At 45.9% G+C, this 25,914-nt stretch overlaps 1 protein-coding gene across 1 annotated transcript; it reads left to right on the top strand.

The window, feature by feature from the left end:
- The first annotated feature begins 1,779 nt into the window (after window positions 1–1,779).
- EIF3B (eukaryotic translation initiation factor 3 subunit B) lies at window positions 1,780–21,972 on the top strand. The gene is made up of 19 exons (XM_054993611.1): window positions 1,780–2,429; window positions 4,480–4,672; window positions 5,668–5,787; window positions 5,879–5,936; window positions 6,450–6,578; window positions 10,590–10,747; window positions 11,905–12,036; window positions 12,128–12,194; window positions 13,362–13,408; window positions 13,717–13,927; window positions 14,272–14,344; window positions 16,527–16,649; window positions 17,477–17,555; window positions 18,227–18,365; window positions 19,162–19,287; window positions 19,572–19,649; window positions 20,097–20,205; window positions 21,160–21,276; window positions 21,403–21,972. Exons 1-18 carry the CDS (start codon window positions 1,883–1,885, stop codon window positions 21,261–21,263), a joined length of 2,493 nt encoding a protein of 830 aa, XP_054849586.1. The 5' UTR covers window positions 1,780–1,882; the 3' UTR covers window positions 21,264–21,276; window positions 21,403–21,972.
- The last annotated feature ends 3,942 nt before the right edge of the window (window positions 21,973–25,914 follow it).

Genomic DNA, 25,914 nt, shown 5'->3' with positions numbered 1-25,914 from the left:
CAGGATGATACATCTAATAAGCAATGTAATAGAACTAGGAATTGTAAAAATGTGAAATGGAGCTGACATCTGAACAATGCATAGATTTTATATATGACATATTAAACAATGCATATAAATGAGTACATAGGCAAAAACCCAGCAATGCTTAGAAAAAGATGTAAAAAATACCTTCTGAGTGTAGAAGTAAAAATTGTGTCTGCTATAAATACGTTTGCATCATGCAACGGTGATGGGAGTCAATTATCCAAGAAAAAATTAAATAGGAGTCTTAAAGACTAGCAAAATTTTCCTCCAGCTGAAGCGTCAGATGTGATGTCCTGGGTATCGATGTAAAATTTGCAGGCACAAATGTCAGCACAGAAGAACGTTAGGAAACCATTATTGGACACTGCACAGGAAATACCAAATAACTTTGACATGCTTTCCCCCATCGCTACTTTCTCTCTGCTATCAACCTCCTGCTGTCTTATGAGGCCATTAGAGGGAGAGCAGGAAGTGATTCGCATGTCTGAAGCCAGCTCAGCTAAGGGGGGGGGGGGAGCATCTGCAAAAAATTTATATGGAATTTAATCCGATAACCAAAACCTAATTCCTATGAGTTTGTGATGCAACATTTGGCTGTAAAATAGGATTGAGGGGTAAATAAGCATCAGGCAATTTTTCATCTGTTAAAATAAATTGCCCGCCCTGCCACACGAAAGGGAATAGAAGCAAACGACTTTCACCCTGGGAGGTATAACTGCTCAGGCAGGTACCCTTTGCCTCTGGTGTCATGGCGACGCATTTTCTTTACAACATCCGGGACTTTGGAAACTATCACGTGAAAAGTAAAGCAATGATGTGGCGAAGTTTGTTGGGGCGTACCAATGAATTAATACTGAAATGCACCGGGTACTTTTAAAAAAATAAACTCTATGGCTTGATGTAATCGCTGTTTTATTTGGATGAGCTATTTGTTCACGGGGGCTTTTTACACAAGTTTTGTTCGACCTTCCAATATCTGACGCATCACGATCTCCCCCTTCGATTAAGTTAGTACAGCCCACAATGCTGTCTCGGGTAACGACTAGGCGATTCCACTATACGAATTTCGAGGGATGTGACTGTAATCACACCACCTGACCACGTTACCCTTTCTTTAGAGTTTAGCATTTAAATAAGCCAAAAATATGAACTGCAGAAGACGATAAAATACTAATACCAAAGAAAACTACCAGCCACCCATTCGACCTTTTAAAAATTTTAGCCCTTCTCAGATGGTTCAGCCTGGTCCTACCTTAGGGCGGGTCGAAGTAAACCATGAGATTCAGCCAAACTATGGGAAAAATGGGGGGGGGGAGTTGATTACACACAGCATGTAGTCGCTAAAACCTAAGATACTTTTAATATTTTAAATCTAAGAGAAATGCAAAGAATGAAAAACAATACATTTTTAAAAAATTCTTTATACACCTTCAGAGATAGTTCAGCTAGATAGAATATCTTACGGCGAGTTGCAATAAACCGTAACCCCCTCCCATATGGATCTAACCAAACCGTCAATGAAATAGAGGGAGCGATTAAATGGCATTATAACACAGCTGATACTTTAGATACCTTTCAGAGTACTTATTCGAGGAGGGTCGGGATATACACCCAAAAAAATATATGGTCAGAATTTCAAACGTTGGAATCGAATAAGATCCCCCAGTCCTTTCTCAGTTTAAAAAGTATCCCCCTCGACAGAAGTTTCTACCCCCTACCTCTCGCGAGACTCGTCGCCGGTAGTCTCGCGCACATGGCCCGGTGCTAGGGAATCGCCTCTTCCGTGCGCGCGCTCGCCCCTCCCCCCCTTTTTTTCGCCCTCACGCCCAGAGATTCCCTCCGGTGCCCGTTTCCCATGCAGGAGGCCGAGGAGAGCCCGGCGGTGGCGGTACCCTCGGAGTCCGAGTCTTCCTCCGTCGTTGCCGCCACCCCTGCTGGCGTCGCCGCGGAGGAGGGTCGGGACGAGGCCCCGGAGGCCGAGCAGCTGGACGGGCCCTCTCCGGAGGAGCCTAAAGGAAAGTCCGAGGCGGCGGCCGAGGAGGAGGAGGAGGAGGAGGAGAAGGGAGGTTCTGAGGCGGGAGGTTCTGAGGCGGGAGACGAGCCGTCGCCTTCGCCTCCCGTAGAGGCGGCATCGTCGCCGCCGCCGCCGCCGCCAACACCTCCGGAGGAGGAGGAAGCCGCTGAGGAGCCGCCGGCCCGCGAGAAGACGCCGAGCCCCAGCTTGGAGGTAACAGAAGAGAAGGAGGAGGAGGAGGAGAAAAAGGAAGAAGAGGAGGAGGAAGAGAAGGCCTCCGAGCAGCCAGAAAAAGGAAACGAGGAGAAGGCGGTGGAGGAAGAAGAAGAAGACGAGGGCATCTCCTTCAGCGACCCCGAAGGCTTCGAGGACGACATCGACGAGGAAGGTGTGGGCTGCTGGCGAGAGGGAGGGAGGGAATGGGTTCTTCCTGATCCCGCCTTGTTCCCCTGTGCAGCAGGATGGAGGGTGGGCTGCTTGGTCCCCCTCTCACAGCAGTCCCGTGGAGTAGGCTGGGCCAAGAGTCAGCGACAGAGTGGCTGACCCAGAGCCACTCAGTAGAGTTCGTGAGGATCTAAGTTTCCAGAACAAAGGATCAGGCAATAGGTCATGTGGCTGAGACAGTGGAGGGCTGCTGCCAAGCAAAATAAAAAATACTTCTCTTGACAGGCGGAGAATCTTACTTGGTAGTTCTCTGTGCACAACCAGAATGCATGTTGAAGCCATGAGCACAGGCATGCTTCATCATACACCCCCTCATGTGCAATCACTGGCTCATGGCTTATAGCAAGAATTGGCTGTGAGAGTGGCTAGCTGAAAATCATTCTAAAATTTATAAGTGAAGATTTGAGCCAAGGGCTCCTAAATTCTTGTCTACTACACCAACCGGTGTGCCAATCTAGCTTATTAAAATAGGGTCTAATGGTTTTTCACATGATTCCAAAACCTGTGCCATATTTAATACCTTAGAAGAGCTTCTGGTAGACCTAGGTTCAATTCTCTGTCATGAAAGCTCACTGAGTGATCTTGGGTGAATCCTCAACTCTCAGCCCAACCTACAATCATGTGAGGAAAAAATGAAGGAGAGCAGAATGGTGTAAACTACTTTGGGGAGAAAGGCTGGGTATAAATGAAGTGAGGACAAAGATCTGCATTTTGAAGTTAAGGATCTCCTACCCAATGTTTTCCTCTAGCGCATAGAGGAGCATGAACAGCAGAGAACACATGTATCCTGTTGCTCAGCCGTGACGTCCAAATTTTATCTGGGGTTAGAAGTAACTTAAAGGCTCTGAAATTAATCTTGTGGATTAAAACACAGATAGAGGACATGATAGGCCATTCTCTTTCTGTTTCAGGCTGTCTAGTGTATTTGTACACAATTGGAATGTGTTTGACCAACTTCCATAATCTGATTTAGTGCTATGTGTGTGTATATATATACACATATGCAGTATAAAGTGAACTTGGGAGTGTGTGGTGTCTGATTGACTTAATTTGATATTTATGTATTAAAGTTTCTCTTAGTAAAATATAATTTCAAGTCATTGTATAAAATGCTGTCTTGGAATAACCCAGCAATCCTAAGCAATATTTAACTGTCATCCAGAAAAGCTATAGATCTAGTGGGCAAAGACATGTCGATGTCTTGATATGCTGCATGATTAAACTAAATGTGTCTTTGAAAGCAGGGAAAACTTGTTCAGCTGCTGTAATTAGAGTGCTTAGGCATTACTTTGTCTAATTATAACAAAGTTAAAGTATACAAAGCTTTGAACTCAGAGGGCTATAACACCTTGTGACAGTATCATTAGTCCCTTGGCACAGCTATTTATCAGTGCTGTTTGGGGAAAACAGCCCAGCACCACAGGGGCTGCCAGTTCTGTCTGTCCATTTTTTAACCACACAGAACTTAGGGCAGCATGCAGGTTCTTCACAACATCCCTGTGAGTTAAGCCAGGGCAAAGAGAGCGATTGGCCTCAGGTCAACCTTTGAGCTGAGTTAGGATTTGTGCCCTGGTCTTCCCCGTTGTGATATAGCACTCCAAAAACTGACTGTGCTGTAGTGGCTCTTAACACAGACTAGGCTTGAAAGTGTTGTCGGGGGTGGCGGGAACGGCTCTAAAGACATGGCTGTGGCAGGCAGGAATAGGTACACTTAACCATGGCATTCATTCCCCAGTAGAACCACACCACACAGTTTCTAAAGAAATCAGCAGGATATGGTGTTTAGAAAAGACCTGTTAGAAATCACTTCGTCTGCTCTGTATTTATTTAATGTTCTGAAGCCCTATCAAAGTTAATTTTCGTGGTAACTTGCAAAGTCCACTTGTTTATTACCAGAGAGTTAATTTAGTACAGTTGGTCTTGCAATATAATTGTACAAATGGCCATCCTTCCTGACACTTTGTACACCAATTTCTCTCTGCCTTGTTTTTCAGAATTACTTGGAGATATTCTGCAAGAGCGTCCTCAGGAGGCAGATGGAATAGATTCAGTAATCGTTGTGGATAATGTGCCCCAGGTTGGACCAGACCGTCTTGAGAAACTAAAGAATGTTATCCATAAGATTTTCTCAAAATTTGGGAAAATTACCAATGAATATTATCCAGAGGCCGATGGGCAGACTAAAGGGTGGGTATATGAAGATGAAAATTTGGGGGCTTTTGCTGGGAAATGTGTCCTGATGTGAAATTTCAGTCCCTTGCAGAATAGATTTCTAATGCAAAAGTTGTAGAGAGTGACCATTACAAAATCTACCAATTATGCACTTTTAGTATCCATTATGAAAGGCTGCCTGGAAAAAAAATAGTTAAATTAGATCAGCCGAGGAAAGGTGTTTTCTGTATAAGTATAGATAATATGAATTAGCATAATTCTGCATCTAAATTGAGATTTTTTTTTCAAATGGAGTTTTGTGAATAGTTTTACAAAACCCCATTGTGTGTGAATAGTAGATAGCTCTGTCTGCAGTTACTGGCCAGAAGTCTTAAGAACTGTTGCGAGGGTAGATGACCACCCCCCCCCCGCCACCTAGCAAGAATCGGGAGGATAAGATCAGTCTGGTGCCAGCCCTCAGGCAAACAACCATAAAGGTTGCTTGATTTCCCCTTTCCCCTGTGCTGTGTGTTGAAGTGTCTGTTAAACTCCATTTTTCACTTGGACAGTTCCCAGCTCATTTCTCACCTGTCTTCTCTCTATTCCCTTTCCCAAGGGTGTCTAGTAGCTTGCACAGAAGGCACTTAATGTGCTTGTTCAGTGAGCCATTGGTAATTCAGTTTCATTTCTTAACAGTTGTCTTTCATTCCTAGGTGAAACACTCATTGAATGGTTGCCTTCCCCTCCTGTGCTTAGACATATACCCTGGTGTAACACCTGCTGGGATATCACTCCGTGCCTATTTGAAGCCCTCCCACTTCACCCCTTAGGTGTCTTTGCCCTCAATACCAGCTTTTTCTTTCTCATTGGCTTTCAGGGTATGCTAAAGGCGATGGGAGGGATTGCAGGTCACAGGAAGCCATGCTCTTAAGTTGACTTAGTAGTGCTTGACCCTTAGTTTCATTCATCACCTGTGCAGGTAGTATGATCTTGAATGATATTGAGCCCTTGACTGCATTTATTTATGGCAGGTATATTTTTCTGGAATACATGTCTCCAACCCATGCTTTGGATGCAGTGAAAAATGCAGATGGCTACAAGCTGGACAAGCAGCACACCTTCAGGGTCAACCTTTTCACTGACTTTGACAAGTGAGTATGGTCATTGAGGCATCCTACCGAAACACCATCCCTTTGACTGTTCAAATACCATTCTGCATAACTGAATTATTCATTCTTACAGATACATGAACATCAGTGATGACTGGGAAATTCCGGAGAAGCAGCCATTCAATGACCTTGTGAGTCTCAAAAAGTGTGTTTATGGTGTGTAAGACTTATCTTACACACTCAAAGCCACCACTGTGTCTGTCAAGAGAGACAATTCTCAACATTAATGCTACAGTTGTAATTGGGGGTGAGGGACTTGTCTTGGATTTCTGCCCAATTAGAGTAAGGATCCATATTTTATTTTAAGGAAGATTCCCATGGGATGGCTGTGGTTGGTGCTGTGTGACACATGGGTTGTGAGTGGGCCATGGGTCATTGTTAATGATTCTGAGCATCCCAATTCTTTATTTTTTTTAAGTCTGCTTTTATTTAAAGTTTGTTGCATACGTGGTTATAAAAGAAGCACTGACTGATCTCAAGAAGCAAGATCTTAAAGGTCTTAACGTGTGTGATTTGTTTTAGCCAGTGTTGGAAGTATAAAGAAGAAAAATAGTTTGTGCCCTCCAGTGGAATGTTCTTCTGAACTCCTTTTCTGTTTGGTCTTCTCTCAGTCCTTTTTTTTCATTCTCTCCCTTTCACTCCAGGGAAATTTGCGCTACTGGCTGGAGGACCCAGATTGTAGAGATCAGTACAGTGTGATCTTTGAATCGGGAGACAGGACCACTATTTACTGGAATGACGTCAAGGAGCCTGTCGCAATAGAAGAAAGAGCTGTGAGTGTCTCTAGGGATCTTCTGTTGCCGAGAACAGTCTTAAGTTCAATTACAGCGCAATCCTATGGCCGGCCCCAACGCCGACGCGGCTGCACTGGTGGTGTGGCAGCGCCGCCGGGCCGGATCCTGTGCCAGCAAAGTGTGGCCGCAGCGGCGCCCGCAGCGGCGCAGAGATGCAATTTTGGAGAACCAGAAAGTGTTGTGGGCGGGTCTGATGCACGGCCGCCGCCAGGCGCAGCCAAAGGGCGCTGTTCCTGACAAGCGTCAGGGGGAGGGGCCAGGAAAGGCGCAGCCTATGGGCAGCACGCGATCCCGGCCAGGCCCCAGAGCAGCAGGCAAACCGCGCCCATGCCGGCAGACTGCCTCGGCTCGTGTGTCGGGCGGGGCTCGCAGTCGGGAAGGAGAGGGGTGGGCGTAGTCTGAGAAGCCTTTCCCCCGTTTGCCCAATGTAGCACCAAGTCCGTGGCGGCCGCGTCCAGAGAGGTTGGCATGGGACTGGCAGGCGCCCTGCCATGAGGAATCCAGGGCAGCAGCCAGTCTCTGGCAGCAGGGGACAGCCCCCAAGTGACGCTGAAGGGGAGGGCTGGCCTGAGGCCGCCACCAAGAGGCAGACACAGCGGGCCTGCCCCCTCGTCCCCATCCCAAGGCAAAGAACACAGACACCCATTGCACAGAAATCAGCCTTTATTATTATATCATCCCACCTCCCCCAGCAGACGTGAGGAAGGGGAGGCGTGTAGGAGAGCCGCCTGTGCAGCAAAACACCCCACCCCACCCCCAAGGCGGCAGCCGGAGGCCGGCGGCCGGACCCCCTTGGCCGTCCACAGGCCCGGCCTCTCGCACGCAACTGGGCCCGAGGGAGGGGTGCCTCTGGGGCGGGTGGGGCCGGAGGGTCGAGGATGGCGACGAGCCGCCCGAGCAGGGCTTCGGCACGGACTTGAGAGGCACACCCCTCCCAACAACCATGGCCTGTTGGCGTGGGAGGTTGGCAACTGCTCCACGGGATTGGATGCGAGGCAGGACGCCCTGGGGTGGAAGGTGTTGGAATGACCAATGGGGCTGCTGCAGACGCCCGAGGGGCTGGACCCACTCTGGGAGGCGGCCGCTCATGGGACTGTGTTGCTGGGGCTGCGGCTGCGATGGGGGCGACCCTCCCCAGGCGCGCGAGACCTCCTGCCCGGGATATGGCATCTGCCTGCCACCACCCTGGATTCTCCATTGGTGGGGGCTAGGGTTCCAGCGAGCGGACCGTTTCCCCTGCCATCTCCCGCCCCCTTGCAGCGGCAGCTCGCACCACCCTCTCCCTGGCTTATCGGGTGCCAGCTACTCTCCCCACTGGAGATTGATCCCCCTCCCCGCTCACATGCCCCGCCCCAACCCTCTACCTGGCCATAGATACAGGGGGGTTAGCCGTGTTAGCCTGTGGTAGCGAATTCAAAAAGGGTCCCGTAGCACCTTTAAAACCATCCAATTTTATTGTGGCATAGGCTTCTGAGAATCAAGTTCTCTTCGGCAGATGGGTGGTACAGACACTGGTCAAATACAGAGGAGGAGGGGGGGAGGAGGAGGGAGGGAGGGGGCGGGGAGGCAAGACGGGGTGTGTCGGATACATTTGTGGCAATGTGCAGGTGGGGAGATGTGACGGGAGTGTTGGGGGAGGGGCGGAGGACGAAGTCAGACTCGCAGACACAGAAGACAGTTGTTGTACATCTCGTTTTATTGCACTGGAAAGAGCGGGCTTGCGTTTAGGCTGGCGAGGGAGCCGGAGCATTCCACACAGCCCTCCTTCCCGCTCGGAGGGGCGGGGCTGGGATGCAGGCTGCGGCGCGACGGTGCTTCCTGGGCTGCAGCCAACCGTCCGTCAGAGATGTTTGGGGAGGGCGGGGCGCGGGGGAGCAGCCATGCCCTGGACGTGCCTGTGGGGGAAAAAGACACGTGTGGGCTTTGCCTCGTTCCACTGGCAAGGCAAGCCCCACACTCCGCCATCCGGGAGGGGGGTTGCACATGGTCGAGGGCAGCAGCTGATGCCTGACGGTCTGGCGAGGATGCACTCAGCCTTGGGAAGCCTTTACCTTTATGGGAGGGAATGAGCTGGTCACAACAAACACCTGGCCACATGTGGTTTTCGAGGCGCCTGCCTCTGAGGCAGCCAGGGGCGGCCATGGTTGCCCCCCACCCCTGCTGGGCCTCACCCAAAGCGGCAAGTGAGCGGGTGGGTTCAGGTGAATGGGCGGTTTGCACTAATCTGCGGAATGCCCCCCCCCACCTCCTCCTCACCTGTCAGCGCTCCGTCGGTCATCACCAGGTGGGAGCGCCAGAGTCAGGGCACCTGCAAGGAAACGGGAGAGCATGCGGTTAATTTGCAAAGTGTCATTCCCTTCTGCCACGGAAGGGTTAGTTTGTTTGTGCTTAGTTAGAAGCAACTAGCATGCATGAGTCCGGTTAGCTGTTGAGTCATTCTTTCTATCACGGTAGAAAGAGAGTTAGGCAGACATTTGCACCTCTTCCCCTTTATGCGAAGTTCCCCCAATTTTTCGCAAAGTCCCCCGGGTGCATTCTGCGCCTGCCAACGTGAATGCCCTCAGCCCGTTTCGGTTTTCAAAGGGGCAATGCCACTCAGCAGACGGGCAGAGCCTCCAGCTGAGTGCTCACTTACCTGGGGGTTTGGGCGGCGCTGGCCGGATGTTTTGTAGGGCGCGGTCGCAGGTGATTGGGTGCAGAGAGGGGGGCTCGTCCACGCCGGGCGCGCACGCTGATTGGTCCCCGGGATTGTTCTCATCCTATGCTCCTTCGGGCCATAGGGGCGGGGCGGGGCGCTCAGAGAGGGGGCTGATTTTTCGCCGTTCCATGGACGCCTATGGGCTACGCCTTCTTTTTCCGTGGCGTAGCTTTTTTGCGCCGCTGTGGGCGTTCCCGCTTCTGGAGGAGCTTAGGGAGCGGACTAACTCCGACCCCGCCTTGCTCCCGGCCCCCCCCTGCGTCGGCGTAGGGCTCTACGCCACTCCTGCGCCGCCGCCCGGGCGCCTGTGGCTTGCACCAGTGCTGGCCCGCCGGCGGGCCAGCGCCGCGTCCCAGCGCGGGCGGAGGGCCACTTACGCGGGCGTACGGGCTAGATGCGCCCTCGCAAGCCTTAGTTCGGTTCCTGTTCACTTTCCGTGCCCTTCTTAGGATTGGGCTGCCCATGTAAAATGCGGAGGAATCCAATCTGCAATGTGATTTAAAATATTCAGGTGCTGGGCATATAATTCAGCACAGCTGTTGAGAATACATTGAGGTACAACATCAGAATTAAATAATTCAGCTAGTGAAAAAGCATCACATGTTCTGGACGGATAGGCCCAGTGTCACAAATATTTATTTTATTTTATTTATATCCTGCCCTCCCCATGAATGGGCTCAGGGCAGTTCACGTCATCCATGAAATACAATGTATTTTACAGGGGGCTTAATTCTTTGTAGAAGGGGAAAGGATTTACAATGCAGTCCTAAGCAGAGTTACAGCCTTAAGTCTGTTGAAGCCATTGGTCTTAGAAAGGTGTAAATCAGCTTAGTATTGCACTGTTCATTACTGAAATTTCCACATGTACAATTTTACGGGTCCTTAGTTTAGAATCACTGGGCCATCTTTACTACCAAATGATTTTTTTTCAATAGCTCTATTTCTAGAAATAGGCATTCAAGGCAGCTTAGAAACTCTGCTGTTAAATATACATAAGTATTCAAGATGATTGCTGAGAACATGCCCTGATGCTCTTGTATAGCAAGCTTTGAAGGTTCACTGGATGCAAAGAAATGAGTTTAAATGTGAGAAGATTCCTGCCAAAGCTGTTCCATAGCTCATGTCTAGTAGCAAGCTAGATATTGGCTTCCTTGCATTTGATGGATGTTTAAAATGTTCAAGTCCCATGCAGAATTTTGCAAATAACGTATTGGACCTAGCAAAGTACAGTGATAATCAAATGAAATGAGATCCACTTTAAGATGCAACTAGCATTCTTTCCCTCCTGCTAGCGATGGACAGAAACCTATGTACGCTGGTCTCCAAAGGGTACCTACCTGGCTACATTCCATCAGAGGGGCATTGCTCTGTGGGGTGGAGAGAAGTTCAAGCGGATTCAGAGGTTCAGCCATCAAGGGGTCCAGCTCATCGACTTCTCACCTTGTGAAAGGTATTCTCAGAAACTGGCATGAAATGATTCTTCAGTAGGCAGGTGTGTGCCGCATGTTGCCTCTTATGTGCGCCTGATTCAGATACTGAGGTTCGTTTGCATCTTGCAACCCAACCTTTGGGAGAAAACTGGGCTTTATAAATATGAATATCTAGCCTGTTTGGACTGAATCCCATCTTTGCTATGTAGCCTACAGACCTACCTTGTAGTATGCACTTATCTAGTGAGGAGTTTAATTTGTTAAGGAATTAAAGAGAGCAAGTTCGGTGTAGTGGTTAAGAGCACAGGACTCTAATCTGGAGAACCGGATTTGATTCCCCGCTCCTCGACTTGAAGCCAGCTGGGTGACCTTGGGTCAGTCACAGCTTCTAGCTCTCTCAGCCCCACCCACCTCAGAGGGTGTTTTGTTGTGAGGATAATAACAACATACTTTGTAAACCGCTCTGAGTGAGCGTTAAGTCATCCTGAAGGGTGGTATATAAATCAAATGTTGTTGTTAAAGCTGAAGTATTCTCCATTAGTTGCCTTTTGATATCAGTGAATTATACTATTGATACTGGAGTCTTCCTCCTAAAAACCAAGGCTGGGACAGGGTCTGTCATGGCTTTCAGTGCTATTCCCTCCCTTCTGTGTTGTCTGTTTTCTGTGTTGTATAGTTTCCAGGCCACAGCATGAAACTGGCATTCTGGGCCTGCAGAGTTGTAAATTCCTCTTCTAAAATGGGACAGCATGTTGTTAATTTCATTTTGTTACCTGGCCAAGTGGAGGGTGGTCAGAAGTTAGCAGAGGGGCTGTCTTTTACTGAATCATGCTGTGGTGACAATAATATCTCTTGACTCACTGAAAAGAATCCTGTTACAAAATTATTTGGCTTGTTTTTAAAGCTACAGGCCACATCTCTGTGATCAAACCCACAACCTGCATTTTGGTCCTGTCAGCTTAATATGCTTAGAACAGCCACATGATTCTGAGTAGCCCCTGAAGACGATGCATTTGTTTGACTAAACCTTGCATTTTGAAAACATGGTGTTTCTTATGTACTAGAGGGAATGCAGACTACAAAATATCTTGTCTCTTGAAGCACAGTTTTAACAGGTTTTGAATTAAAAGCACAACTACTGTATCTATCTGATTTTTATCCTTTTTTAAAAATGAAGATACCTGGTGACCTTCAGTCCTCTAATGGATACACAGGACGATCCTCAAGCCATCATTATATGGGATATCCTTACTGGACAGAAGAAGCGAGGATTCCACTGTGAAAGCTCAGCCCACTGGCCAATTTTTAAGTAAGCTGGGATTACAAGAGATGATTACATATGACTTCATTGTAGGAAAAAGGATAGAAAACCTGACTTCTTGAAATTTTTATTTGCTCAGGTGGAGTCACGATGGAAAATTCTTTGCTCGAATGACAACTGACACCCTTAGCATCTACGAAACACCTGTGAGTCTCTTGTTTCTGATGTAGCTCAATAAGATTCTGTAAAATGCCTGGTCACTCTAAAAATGTGCCAAAAGTATAAAGCATGCATTCACTAATGGAGGGGCAAAGGCATGTTCCCCAGATAACCAGAAGTCCCAAACCATGTCTGCAGGAGAAGTGTGGATGTGCTGTTGGGTGGGTGCTTCCCTCTTCTCCCTCCTTAATTTCTTGTTCTCAGGGCCGGCGTCTCCATTGAGGCAACCCCGACGATTGCCTCCAGTGCTGAGGCGCCGGGGGTGTGTGTGTGTGCACACTGCGGAGCTGGCAGCGTGCGGGCGGCTGACTGGGAGGGATGGGAAGCTGCTTGTGCACCGCCCCGGCCACCTGCCACACCTGGCCCGCAGCTACTGCAGCCTCCCAGCTCTCCCACACTGCTGCTGCCACCAGCACGCACCCCTGGCTAGGAGCAGCAGCCGGCCAGACACAGCAGGCATCCAGGATGGCGCATGGAGCGGGAGGGCGCGCACACGCCTCCCCAGCCGCTTGCCGTGCCTGGCTGGGCCGGCAGCGCCTCAGCCCTCCCGCCCAGCAGTTCGGGGGCATGTGCGCGAGGGGACAGGAGCAGTCCTGAAACTGTCCCCTCCCCTGTCCTCAGGCACCAGAAACTCTGGCGCCGGCCCTGCTCGTTCTAGAGCCTTGTGCAAAAAGATGAGGAACTGCCAGGGTGGGGGTTATGGAAGAAAAATTCAAATGACTTTTTCTCCTCTCCTTCCCCACCACTACTACCAGTGAGGATTACAAATTTCTAATGTAATTCCACCCCCTAAGATGAGAAAGTGTAACTCTTTTGCCTTTTTCCTGGGTTTCCCATTCCCTTATTGGCAGTGTCTGAAATTTTATAACTCCTTCTGGAAACAAGCTAGCAATGATACAAGATAAGTGCCTGCAGATTTGTCAGCAGTATATAAATCGAATGTTATGAAAGTCCTTGTCACTGTCTTAGAGAGGGAGAGAGACCAATGCAAACCTTCAGGCCCTTAGGAAATACTGTAGGTTGTATGGAATGCTTTGCCAGTCAAAAGGAGGGGGTTGTAAATCTTCTGTAAGTCAGATTTGAGATCTATAAATGTGTTCTGTATAGGATTTGGCAGTTTGCAAAATTATTTGTGGTGGTATTTCTCTCCCTAGTCAATGGGCCTGTTGGACAAGAAGAGTTTGAAAATCGCAGGAATCAAGTGAGTGTGCCTTCCCCGCCCCCCCGCTTGAGCTCCAAATCCCATTGAAACAATGTTTTTATGTTAGCCAAGGCATAGAAATCATTACCATTGGTGCTGATAAGAATGGTTCAGTCACTTTTTACCAATATAGAAAAATGGGTATGATCAAGTGTATACATTTGTGTTCGCATTTTGAACATTTTTTGTATACCATTGAAGTGGTGCATCTTATTCATTGAAGCGGTACACTGAGTGAGAGAATGCTGGACTACACGGACCACGGGTCGGATCCAGCAAGTCTCTTATGTGTTTTTATTACCTTGCAGAGACTTTTCCTGGTCTCCAGGTGGCAACATCATAGCTTTTTGGGTGCCTGAAGACAAGGATATTCCAGCAAGGGTGACGTTGATGCAGCTGCCAGCCAGGCAGGAAATCAGAGTGCGAAACCTGTTCAACGTGGTAGACTGCAAGCTACACTGGCAGAAGAATGGGGATTATCTTTGTGTGAAAGTAGACAGGACCCCCAAGGGTACACAGGTTTGGGATCTAAGTTTCATCATAACCTTTTAAATTTTTTTATAATGCTTGAGTATCGAGTAAACCTTGCAGAGATCTTTAGAGTTCATGTTCTGCAAATCATGTTAGTAGATTTAAGATACCTATGATGCTTTAATAGCATTGCCGGTTTGCATTTGAACAGAAAATTCTTACTCTTTGTCTGCCGATCATTAGATGTTGGACATGCCACAGCAGGATTTTGCCTGCTGTGCGGTGTGAGATTCTGGGCCTGCTCAGAAACAGATTGCCCCAAGCCACCTTTTCCTATAAAACATTTCAAAGACTCAATATTGCCTCTTTCTCTCTCCTCTCCACTTTTTCAGGGTGTAGTGACCAACTTTGAAATATTCCGCATGAGAGAAAAGCAAGTTCCAGTTGATGTGGTAGAAATGAAAGGTAAGGGATAAATATGGTTCTTATTGTAACACCATGGTGAGATGGGCCCAGCTGAGAAGTTGTATCCAGCCCAGAGTCACTATGTTCGCTCTAGCCACTATGCTATACTGGCTGTTAAGTTACTTATAGTTTGCCTTTCTTACTGAGATTCAAGGCAGATTATACAGTGTGAGTCAATGCAATCTGTAACTATCCTGCCCAGCACTCCCTGCTTTCTCTCTTCCACACCTTCAACTAGCCAGTGATCAGACCACGGAGATGCAGCTCTGCCCAGAGACTGGGGGAGATTTGTTTAGTCTGAAGGAAACACATCCTTCTCTGTGGGAATCCCTTGCTGCTCCATGGGGCATTCTTCTCCAGTAACCACCGCCACTACCTGAGTTACACCCCCCTCCCTGTTTTGATGCAGAGGAACATCAGACCAGGGTTGTTTGTTGACATGAGCTCTGAAAGGCTGGGTTTAGAGCTCTGTGCTATTTTTAGGGATATTAAATTCAATGAAGCTTAAATGATTCAAGAAGAATTAGATGGTTGATGTCAGTATAGTTTCTTGCAAATAGAAATAATGCAAAGAGCATATTGTAGCAGAAGGAAACACCATCGAGTGCCTCAGGATGGGGCCTGCTGATACCTTTATTGCTGTCGCTGCTATATTTTACGAGTCTTTGTTACATTTCCTTGTGAATTAGTGGGATTTGAGGTGGGGTGGAGGCCAAACTGTCATTCCCAAGACACAACAGGCAAGCCAGAAGAAATGCTTAACACACCGTCTGGTCCGTTTCTGAATCATTTTGACCCAGTCACAGATACTGACAGAATTCTAGAATCTGTGAAGGCCACTACTTGTGCTCCGGATCCTTGCCCATCCTGGCTACTAAAATCTTGCAAAGACCCCATAAAGGAGTCCTTGATGTCCATCATGAATCAGTCACTAACTCAAGGCATCTTACCTCAGTCTCAAAGAGGTGGTCATCTAGCCACTACTTTGAAATAATGTAGCCAATTATTGCCTATTCTCTAATCTGCCCTTTCTGGGCAAAGTGGTTGAGGGAGCAGTGGCTGACCAACGCTAGGCTTTCTTGGACAACTCTGGTGCCTTTTTGGTCTGGTTTTAGGCCAGGCTATGGAACAGAGATGGCCCTAGTGGCTCTAGTTAATGACCTCCGCCTGAATGTAGACAAAGGCCACACTTCGTTGTTGCTTCTAGATCTATCTGCAGCCTTCGACACATTAGACCCTGCCATTCTGTTGAGGCATTTGGAGACAGAAGTAGGTATCAGGATGTGCCTTGGACTGGTTTAAACCATTCTTCATGGGACAAACTCAAAGGGTTGCTGTTGGAGACCAAATATTCTCAGAATGAGAATTATCTTGTGGGATTCCACAAGGTGCAGTCTTATCCCCCATGTTATTCAACCTCTGTGTGAAGCTTTTAGGAGAATTAATTCATAGCTATTCTACAGTTACTCCATTGGCTTCCCATCAGTTACCAGGCTCAATTCAAGGTAATGACTATCATATTCCAAGTCTTGGCCCCTCATATCTCTGCAACTGCCTCTCCCCCTGTGTTCTGTCATGGCAGCTTTGCTCATCTGAACAGGGCCTTCTGAAGATACCATTTACAGTTGGGCACAATCAATATCTTCCCCCACCTTATGAAATGGCCTTCCTGAGGTGATCAGAAAAGCCCCTAGTCTCCTGGCTTTCCACAAACTGTGCAAAACTGAATTATGTAGGAGTGCTCTCTATCCAGATTATAGGCCTGTATCATAAGAAATAGCTCAGACAGATGCCTTGGAAGGATGATGGATAAATGTTACACCATTGGGTACTGTCTACTGTTGTAGATATGTACCTACTAGCTAGTTTCCATGCTGCTAAACATGCCATGGAAATTAGTTGTGCTTTGTTGCAGACAGATTTCATCTCTGTGCTTGGCTTTATGCTTGTTTAAAAATTTCAGCTACCATTCCGTATGATATCTCTTTCCTTAATGTCCTAACTGTTACTCATTATTTTACTTTGCTCAGTGACTGTCCTAGCTGTTGATTATATTGTATTTTCACTCACACTATTGTAATCTGCCTTGGATCCCAGTGAGAAAGGCAGACTATAAATAAATAAAATTTTATCCAGCTAATACCACTGTGCTGATGCATGTTTATCCCCCTACTTCCTCCAGAAAGTATCATAGCCTTTGCTTGGGAGCCAAACGGAAATAAATTTGCTGTGCTGCATGGAGAGACGCCACGAATATCTTGCTCTTTCTACCATGTGAAGAACAATGGGAAGATAGAGCTCATCAGTAAGTGGATTTCAGCTGCTCAGCTGAGAGAAGAGTTAACTGAAGACATAGGGCTTGCCTTGGAGTTGGCTTTGAAGCAGAAATCTGCTTACCATTTGGCTTTCAACACCACATCATCAAGAACATGTGCTTGGCTGCAGTTTGAGTCCTCAGACGTACCATCCTTTTGATAAACATAACTTGACTGAGGGACTAATAACCAGGATTGGTGTGAATGAATGTTGATGCCAATTCTACAGTGATAGTTTATAGCAATTTTTGAAAATAAATGCAAATTTTACCATCACATCATTTGATGATGGCCATGTGCAGATAGTCCTGTTGAATTTTGCCCCTCGTTTAAAATTGGAATCCCAGTTCCCTCTGCTCTACTGAGCTTTGCCCTCAGTGAGTACCATGGCAAAACCTTCTTGGTGTTGAGTCACTACATTAACTTCCTAAAGTTCCTTCTGTGGCTGATAGGTTGTTTCTTTTTCAGCCCTTTTGAAGGCCACTCAGATCTCTCTGAATTTAATTTTTCAAAGAAGTGTATAATCAAATGTTATAAGCACCATATTTAGAGACTCCTGAGACTGCAGGATGGCTAAAAGATGTTTTGTGTGTATACTAAGGCTCCTATAGTTAAATGATGTATTTATTATTTATGACTTCTAAAATTCAGGGTGGGGGGTGGGAAAAATGTTAGTACTTTTGGAATTGCTATACCATAGGATATTCTGTAATGCTATGGTGTTCATAACATGAGAAAGAGTATTAACTTGATACAATGAAAAGACATGGGAGTTGAGTCATTCAGGCTTTTAAATCTCATTTGGGTTTGTTTTCAGAAATCTTTGATAAGCAACAAGCAAATACGATATTCTGGAGTCCTCAAGGACAGTTTGTGGTGTTGGCTGGTCTCAGGAGGTAGGTATTATCTCTGGGGAAAATGAAGAAACCATGGGTTGCAAATGCTTGATACTGTAGCCTGTTTGACGGTGCAATAATTGATATTCTCTTTGAGTCATCTGTACGACAGTGAAGTTGAAGATGAAAACATTTTTTTAAAATCTTGTTTCTTCTAAAAGATGCAATTTAACTTAACTCTTCATCAAAAAAAATTTTAAGAGTGTAGGAAGAAAAGTCCCTTCTCAGCACTTCGTTAGTACACTAATCCGCTTTGTATAGCTGTAGTCTACTTAAAACAAATTTCAGAAGAGTAACTGTCTTAGCCCACTGTAGCAATTTAGCAGAGAGTCCTCTGGCACCTTAACATAATTGCTAGCCTGCTGAGTAATGGAGGGCAATTGATTGTTAAAACTGTTTGGCAGTTTTGGATTTCTCTGCTGATCACCAGTCCTTGCAAACAACTTTTCCCTAAGAGCAAAGAAACAGTTTTCAGATGCCTTCTCTAGAAATAATGCTTCAATAATTATGAAAACTATTATTTAAAAAAAAATACAGCTCTCCAGTATGGGAACAAAACCTGCTTCCTGGCCACTCAAAATAGACCTCAGTGCATTCTGAATAGCTTCAATTGCTTTAAAAGGAGGTATGCACCTATCAATATATTTTTTTCCTGTCTGTTTTTTGTGCAGCATGAATGGTGCCTTAGCATTTGTCGATACATCTGACTGTACCATGATGAACATTGCTGAGCATTATACAGCATCGGATGTGGAATGGGATCCCACCGGCCGATACATTGTGACTTCAGTGTCTTGGTGGAGTCACAAGGTATTTTCAAAACCTTTTCTCTCTCTCCCCCACCTTAAGTATTCAAGAGGATCCATTTATTTTAGCTTACAAATGGGTGGCGCGAGCTGCTGTAACTGAATCCAGACACAGGTTCTGTATACTGTTCTATTTGAGCCTCTTTAGGGTCTCCTGGAGAGACGGATCTTTCCCTGCTGTTGTTGCCGGAGATGCTGGGAATCTGTGTACAAAGCTGGGACTTGAGTTCCAGTGTCTTGCATCCCCTCCCCCTTGGGTAGCTTCATGGGTGTACCATTTCCCACAATATCTAATTCATTTTTGTTACCTTCTGTATCTCCACTTTCTCTGTGAGTCCGTCTATTTAAAAGTAGTAACTGAGAAAAGATGCTTAGATGCTTCCCAAGAGTCTTTGTGCTAACGCACTCTATGAGATGCCCTTAAATCTTCTGAGTCTTGAATCAGTCCATCTCATGTTGCCTCTCTCTCTTTTCCTACCACCTCCAACTTTTCATACCACTATCTTTTCCAGTGAGTCTTTTCTTCTCATGATGTGACCAAAGTACAACAGCCTCAGTTCCTTCAGGTCGTTTGTATTCATGTCTTACTTATTTCCATGTAATTCAGATATTTATGCTAAAAAAAATCCTTCATATAAGTCAAGATATTAGGTTATGTAGTTTAGAAGCTATTCCCTGTTATCTTAATACCACAGCAGGGCCAAGGGATATTCAGGTTGAGGTCTCTAGGCCTATGTCATTATGCTCTGATTGCAAAAGAATGCTGCCCAGTGTGTAGCTTGACTGAAGTGTCTTCCTAGGTGGACAATGCCTTCTGGCTGTGGACTTTCCAAGGTCGTCTCCTCCAGAAGAATAACAAAGACAGATTCTGCCAGTTGCTTTGGAGACCTCGGCCTCCTACTTTGCTCACCCAGGATCAAATAAAGGTGATGTTTCTTTTCGAATGTCAGGCTGGTGTAGCCAGTTGGTGGTTGGGAAATAGAGCGCAATACTGGGGAAACAGGGTAGCGTCCGGGGCAGAGTTGATGCACATCCCAAGTCTTCTGCAAGGAGAACATTTTTGTTTCCTCAGAAGTTCTCTTGAGGTCTGGGCATGGGGTTCAGTATTTCATGTATCAGACATACAAGAACAAGACACTCATATAACAGTGTAGTTGCTGTTGGGCATAGGCCTGTTGGCACACGTTTGATATCCTTTTCCTCATTACAGCAAATCAAGAAAGACCTGAAAAGATATTCCAAAATTTTTGAACAGAAAGATCGCTTGAGCCAATCCAAAGCGTCAAAGGTAAGCTGCTGTTAATTTGGATCTGGAAGCATATGACTGAAAAGTTACTTACAGCAATTCTTGCCACCTATTTCCACTGTGTTTAGTTTGTTGTATAGGTCCAGAACATGGATTTTTGTTCTCCAAGGATAGGGGGGTGGGTTGCAAAAGGAGGGCTCATTGCAGAGAAAAGTCCGTAAAAGCAGAATATGGTGTTCCTCTGGACAAATGGAGGTGTTAGTGGTGCTTATATGTCAGCAGAATGGTTTCTGCAAGTGCTTGTTGCTTTTTGAGGAGGTACTTTGTCCAAAATCTTGGCATAATAAACTTCATAAAGCAGCAGGCACTGTGTTCATCAGCGAGTTTTAGAATTTCTGCTGAGGGAGGCAGCTTATTCACAGTGATGGGTGTCAGATTGGTTTCTTGGTATGTTTTGATGAAGGCTTCATATTGGTGTCTTTTCTGTAGGAACTGATTGACAGAAGACGGACAATGATGGAGGAGTTCAGGAAATACCGCAAGATGGCACAGGAGCTATACCTGGAGCAAAGGAATGAACGACTGGAACTACGAGGAGGTGAGTTGGACAGGAGGCGCCACACCTGAATTTGAAAACATTTGTTGTTGGAATATATCCCACATTTCTAACTTGACACAGCCATAGCTATCCATGTTCTGATTCGGTCCAGAATAGATTGTCAAACACGTTGCATGTATTGTGCGCATATACACATGTGAAGAGTGTAGGGAAGTGTTGGTTGGTACAAAATGCAATGCTACACTTGCCTTGCACTACCTTTAGAGAAAACATCTGGCCATAAATGGTTACCGTGGCTCTTAGTTCACTTCTGAGCCCAATTTGACATGCAGTTCACCTCCATTTAAAGACCTAACTGACACAAAACCAAAATGCTTATTCCCATACGTTCCCAGTCATCCATTAAGATCTCTGTTAGAGGCCCTACTCTTCCTCCTGTTGATGCCTGATGGATTGGCATTAGAAGCATGGGGCCTTTTCAGCTGGGGCATCCAAAATGTGGAATACTTGCCCCTCAAGATGTCAGTTTGGTGATTTTAACACCAGGTAAAGACCCTTCCTCCCTCTCCAACCCTGAATTGGATTTTATGTTCCCAGTTGTTTTAAGTGATTTTCATTTGCCATCTTAATTATTATAACGGTTTTGGTCCATTCTTATTTTCTTAATCATACAACTGTGAGTTTAAATTGAGCAGTGGGAGAAAGTGTTTTGAGGAAATAAATCCTCTGAAACGATCCACAGAAACAAAGATGGTTATAATGTACTATGGCAGGGGAGATTGAGAATTCTGTCACTGAAAGAGTTGGGTGTGTCTTAACCAGGGCAGTGTGAGCATTATTGGTACACATGAGCTGCAGCTGTAGCGGTGTCCTGTTCATAATTAAGAATTTTAATTTTTTTTCTGGGAAGTGCTTCCCAACTTGAGGGCTCCTTCTACTGTCTTCGGTTCATTCAAGTTTCAATACCATCTCTCTCTTTCTTTTTCCTTCCAGGCGTGGATACAGATGAGCTAGACAGCAATGTGGAAGACTGGGAGGAGGAGACGGTTGAATTTTTTATCAATGAAGAAATTATCACTGTTGCAGAGTCAGAGTAGTCCAACAGCTGTGGTAAACATTACTTTGCAACTGGGGAATTGTGAGAGGGGGAATAGTTTGAACTGCTTGGGGGTTTAAGCATCTTCTTTCTCCTTGGACGTCCCACCACATCATCTTCCCCTTCTCTCTCCTTTGCAGCCCACCACATCTTGTAACGAGAAAGGATTCATCTGTTTTTCAGAAGGTCTTTCTACATCTTTGATGTTTTTAAAATCCATATTCTCTCTCTGGACAGTGAATGCACAGAATTCGTTCATTCTGACACACTGTAGTGCCTTTTTTGCCCTCACCGCCTACAGTGAGGTCTTTTGAAAGGCGCTGCTTTTAAATTTTTATTCCATTATTGAAGGAAGGTTAAGTTTAATTTTTTGGAAATCTGTCACCGGTATTTGCAGCTTGATGCACCAGCTGTGGTTCCCCTGTTGGGGCAACTTTCAACTGCTGCCAGTCCAAGGGCAACCTTGGTGTGCTCGCTGTAAACTTGTGATGCTTCTGTTTGCTGAGGACTCATCTTGTGTCCCATGCTCACAGACAGGTGTGAGTTTTGTATGGGGAAAGATCAACAAGAAAGCAGTCCTCCACACCGCGTGCTTTAGTGTGCTGAAAGAGCACTACAGTGGGCTTTATCCTCCTCCATTCAGATTGTGACAGGATCTCTCCAGGAGTTGAACATGGAAATAAAGCGGACCTATATGCTTAACAAAAGAAGCCTGTGACTGTGTTGTCTGGAACTCTTCCCCATTTTGTAGAAGTTTTTTTGAAATTGATCTGGGGTGAGGCGGGGAGGGGGGACCTCTTAAAATCTTTACCTACAGACACATTTATGGGTTGGGTTTTTTTTTTTTTTACATTCTCAAACCACCCAGTCAATGGGCTTTTGAGTTGCTTACAGGGTATTGCAGTGCAAGCAACAGCATCAAATGCAATATACTGTGACTGTATTGGAAGGAAACACTGTAGACTGTCACTGAACAAATGGAAATGTATTCCTTGCCTGATCTGCAGTCTGTGTTGCAGATGGGCTCGTATTCCTTGCCTGATCTGCAGTCTGTGTAGCAGATGGGCTCGTAAGCAGCTAGGCAAGATTTTCTTAAAGCAGTAAATTGAAAACATCCTTTGATGGCATTTAGGCTTTGTAATTTTGAGGAGCACAAGACACGTTCCATAAAGAATTAAAAGGTGGTTGACCTGCAAATCATCCAAGAGAGAGAGCTCCCATGACTGCATTATTTAACAGAAAGTCTTTGGGAAAAGACAGAACTGTGCCTCGGTGCCTGCTCTATATGCCACATTATCCTGCTTCTGATACTGTATATCACCAACAGACCCATATCAGTGGAGGTTAGGGCAAGGTTTTTGAGTTGCCCGATGCTTGGTGCCAGCTCTGTGCATCTTGAAAGCTTGGCTGTATTGCCTCAGTAAACCCTATAGCCTAAATGCTTTCGGATTGTCTTGTGGCTAGGGAAGCATATGACATAGAGCAATGTCTGGACTTCCAACAGAACGGGACTTTCTAACTGTTGTAAACTTTTATTCCTCATACCTAATATCACAACACAGAACCTACTACCTTTTGAAAGGGTTTTTTCTTTGCACCTGTTTTATATCTCAGTGCTGATCTATGTGAGCAGGAAAAGCCAACATGGTATGGTGCTCAAGAGAAATGTATCATTCCAGAAAGCAATGAGAAGGGTTCTGAGCCCTGAATGTTTTTCTCCATATCAGGAAACCTGTAGCTTGGAAAGGAGATATATCAAGTTGAGTGTGTTTCCCTTAACTTTCTTGTCTGTCTTTACATTTGGTGAGAATGTGCTAACGTGAGGAAGCATTCAAAGTTCATTCAAATTTATGAACCAGTCATAATTCAAACAAGAAGTACAATTAACACACTAAGAAATTGAATTTTAATAACTATAAGAACCAATAATTAATACAACATCAGATCTATAATTATACAAAATGCAAAAGCAACTTATCAGTGCAGCAGGAACTACATTAATCAATATAGGAAGAAAATTATACCAGCTGCAATAGTTTTAATATCTACAATGAGAAACCCAATAACTGCAAAAATCTGAGATTGAGATGTTGGCCCCTCACTTCCTCCACTGTCTGTGGTCAGTGGAGTGAGCAGGGAGGGGCTTAGGCTGGTGCCTGCATCCTTCTTTTCCTTCTGTATTGCTAAGAGAGACACCCTGGACACTCTTTGTGGGTAATGTTGTCATTTCTTGTAACGAAAATCCTGTTGGATGGCTGGGCATTGCCTCTACGAGCCCTCCTATCATCCCATGGGGAATGTTGTGTGCTTTGATATTTCTGCTGTAGTCATTGGGAATCCACAAACACATATACATCAAAATGTATATACAAATCCTTGACCATTTACAAGAAGCCATAAAAAAATACATGTAAATAAACTTCATAAAAAATAGTCCCACATCACAAAGAACATTAGTATGTAAGTAGATAAATACGTTAAGTATGCAGACCTCATGGCACATCCAAACGTTCCTCTCAGGGCAGGTGTCATATTCAAACTTCTTAGCAACACAACATGCCTTGTAAAGTACCATTTTGATCATGGTGCAGGCCAGGAAACTGCCAGACCTTGAGAAGGGAGCCTTGTCACCTAGACCTCCCAGGTGGCTCTCTGGAATGGATTTTAGGAAGGCTTGTATGGTCACGGAGACAACTATCTGGGCAATTGTCTTTTAATATCCTTCTGAAAATGTCCTGCAGAAGATTTTCAGTTCTTTTGCTAGATGAGCTGCTGGGCACTGCAAAAATATCTCTAATGTACATGAATCTGACCTCTTGGTGAATCGAGTAATGGAAGATTGCTGTCCTCCCGGTTGGCTGAGTGACACGAAGAACAGAGTGGGATGAGAAGTGGGGGAAGATGCATGAAAATGGGTTTTAGAGAGCCACAAATGCCTTCCGGGACTGGCAGAATGAGACACATGCCCTGAGGACAGGTCCTTTACCTGAATCTAGGCTGGCCTCCAAGGCCACCTCAGAACTTTTGTCCCTCTTAATTACAGCCAGTATCAACTCCTGGTAGGCTGTGGGTGACAAGAAGAACACAAGAAGGGCCTGGACGGACATGACAAAGTACTTATGTTTTCTGTGTGTGTTTCACAAAATTAACTTCAAGAGGGAGACCTATAGTGCATTGCACTAGTCAAGTGTCAACGTGACCACGGCATTGATCCAGGTTGGGAGCTGTCAGGCTACACTGAGGTTGTAGTAAGCATTTTTTACAGTGGGCAGTGAACCTGCAGGGTGCATGAATTTGTACTGGTCTGTTAAATCCACAAATGGCTGTTTGCTGTCCTGCTTTCAGTTGGATGAAGTGGGGAGGAATGCTTGTAAATGGGTTGTGGAGAGCCAAAAGTGCCTTCCAGGACTGACAGAATGAGACATATGCACTGAAGATAGGCCCATTACCTGACTCTCAACTTTCCTCCTGCTCCCTCTGGGAACTCTCATTGGGCCTTGGTGGCTGTGGGCGACAAGAACAACACCAGAAGGACCTGGTTAGACATGACAAAATAGTTGTGTTATCAGGGTGTTTTTCCAAAGTCCTGTTTACTTTCCCTCCCTGTCAGATGGGAGAAGAGAATTCACACCTCCCGGTAAATAAAGAAAAGTTCTGTCTTCGACAGTGAGGCATGCCTTTCATTCCCACTTCAAAAAGGCTATTTCTCTGTTTTTCTGACAAGAAGGTGCTCCTATGATTTCCTGCTGAGTTCTTATCACAATGTTCAGGCAAAGCCATATCATTCTCTTTTTAAGCACACTGTTACCGTCTAATGAAAATGGAGCTTAAGAGAAATTGGGTCTAGTGTGCCATCTGGGTTTCCCTTAGGGAGAAGAGTAGGGTATAACGCAGGTGTGACGGACTCAGCTTCAGATGCTGAGATTTCCAGACAGTAAGAGAATGATTGATATGTTCCCCCCCACCCCCACCATGGGGCTAGCCTGAAATGGCAGTTGGGGATGGAATGTTGGGGAAGCCGTCAGTTGGAGCTGGAGAGTGAACAAGAGAGTGAAAGGGAGTGGGAGCCTGGCTTTGGACCAGAGAGGGTCAGCCAGAGAATCCTCTGTGAGAGGAAATAATGTTTGTGAAACACTTTTACTCCTAGGACTAAAGTGGGGAAAACCAGCACTAACTCCTGCTTAGACTCAAGAGATCTGGGGACTATAGGGGGCCAAGGAAGTGGGTAGAGAGGAGTCTCCCCTTCAGTGCCAGGAACAGGGTATGCTCATAACTATAACGCCTGCCCAGTATCTAGCAAGGGTTTGTCTCAGTGGAACACCCTTAAGTCTGGAGAGGAGGGAAAGTCGTGCTGTGTTTGTGTTTGAGTATATAAAGTGTAACATCCGTGAAGCAGTGTCAACCTCTGAAAGAAGCCAGCAACCTAGTGTTATTCCAAGTTAGTCAGGAACTGCACTTCCTGACTAACATTGTGTTTCCTGACACTTAAACAGCATGTGTCGTAAGTCTTGTGTAGAGAGACTCTGAGGCTGGGAGGTCTGGGCAGCGGGAGTGGGGAAAGCCAAATGAAAAGGAGGCTGCTGGTCGCCCCTCAGGCCATATTTCTGATGCCCCTGCTTTTAAATCCATCCTTTCCACCCTACTCCATCTTC

Source organism: Eublepharis macularius, chromosome 12, assembly GCF_028583425.1.
Source record: "Eublepharis macularius isolate TG4126 chromosome 12, MPM_Emac_v1.0, whole genome shotgun sequence".
Taxonomy (NCBI): domain Eukaryota; kingdom Metazoa; phylum Chordata; class Lepidosauria; order Squamata; family Eublepharidae; genus Eublepharis; species Eublepharis macularius.
The sequence above is the reverse complement of the archived record's forward strand: the minus strand, read 5'-3'. Positions and strand labels throughout refer to the sequence as shown.

Excerpts from the sequence above, each read along its gene's own strand:
- EIF3B (XM_054993611.1), top strand. The coding sequence starts at position 1,883 with ATGCAGGAGGCCGAGGAGAGCCCGGCGGTGGCGGTACCCTCGGAGTCC. Across the intron at positions 6,579-10,589 it reads TCGCAATAGAAGAAAGAGCT|CGATGGACAGAAACCTATGT; the intron begins GTGAGTGTCTCT and ends CCCTCCTGCTAG. Across the intron at positions 12,037-12,127 it reads GCCCACTGGCCAATTTTTAA|GTGGAGTCACGATGGAAAAT; the intron begins GTAAGCTGGGAT and ends TTATTTGCTCAG.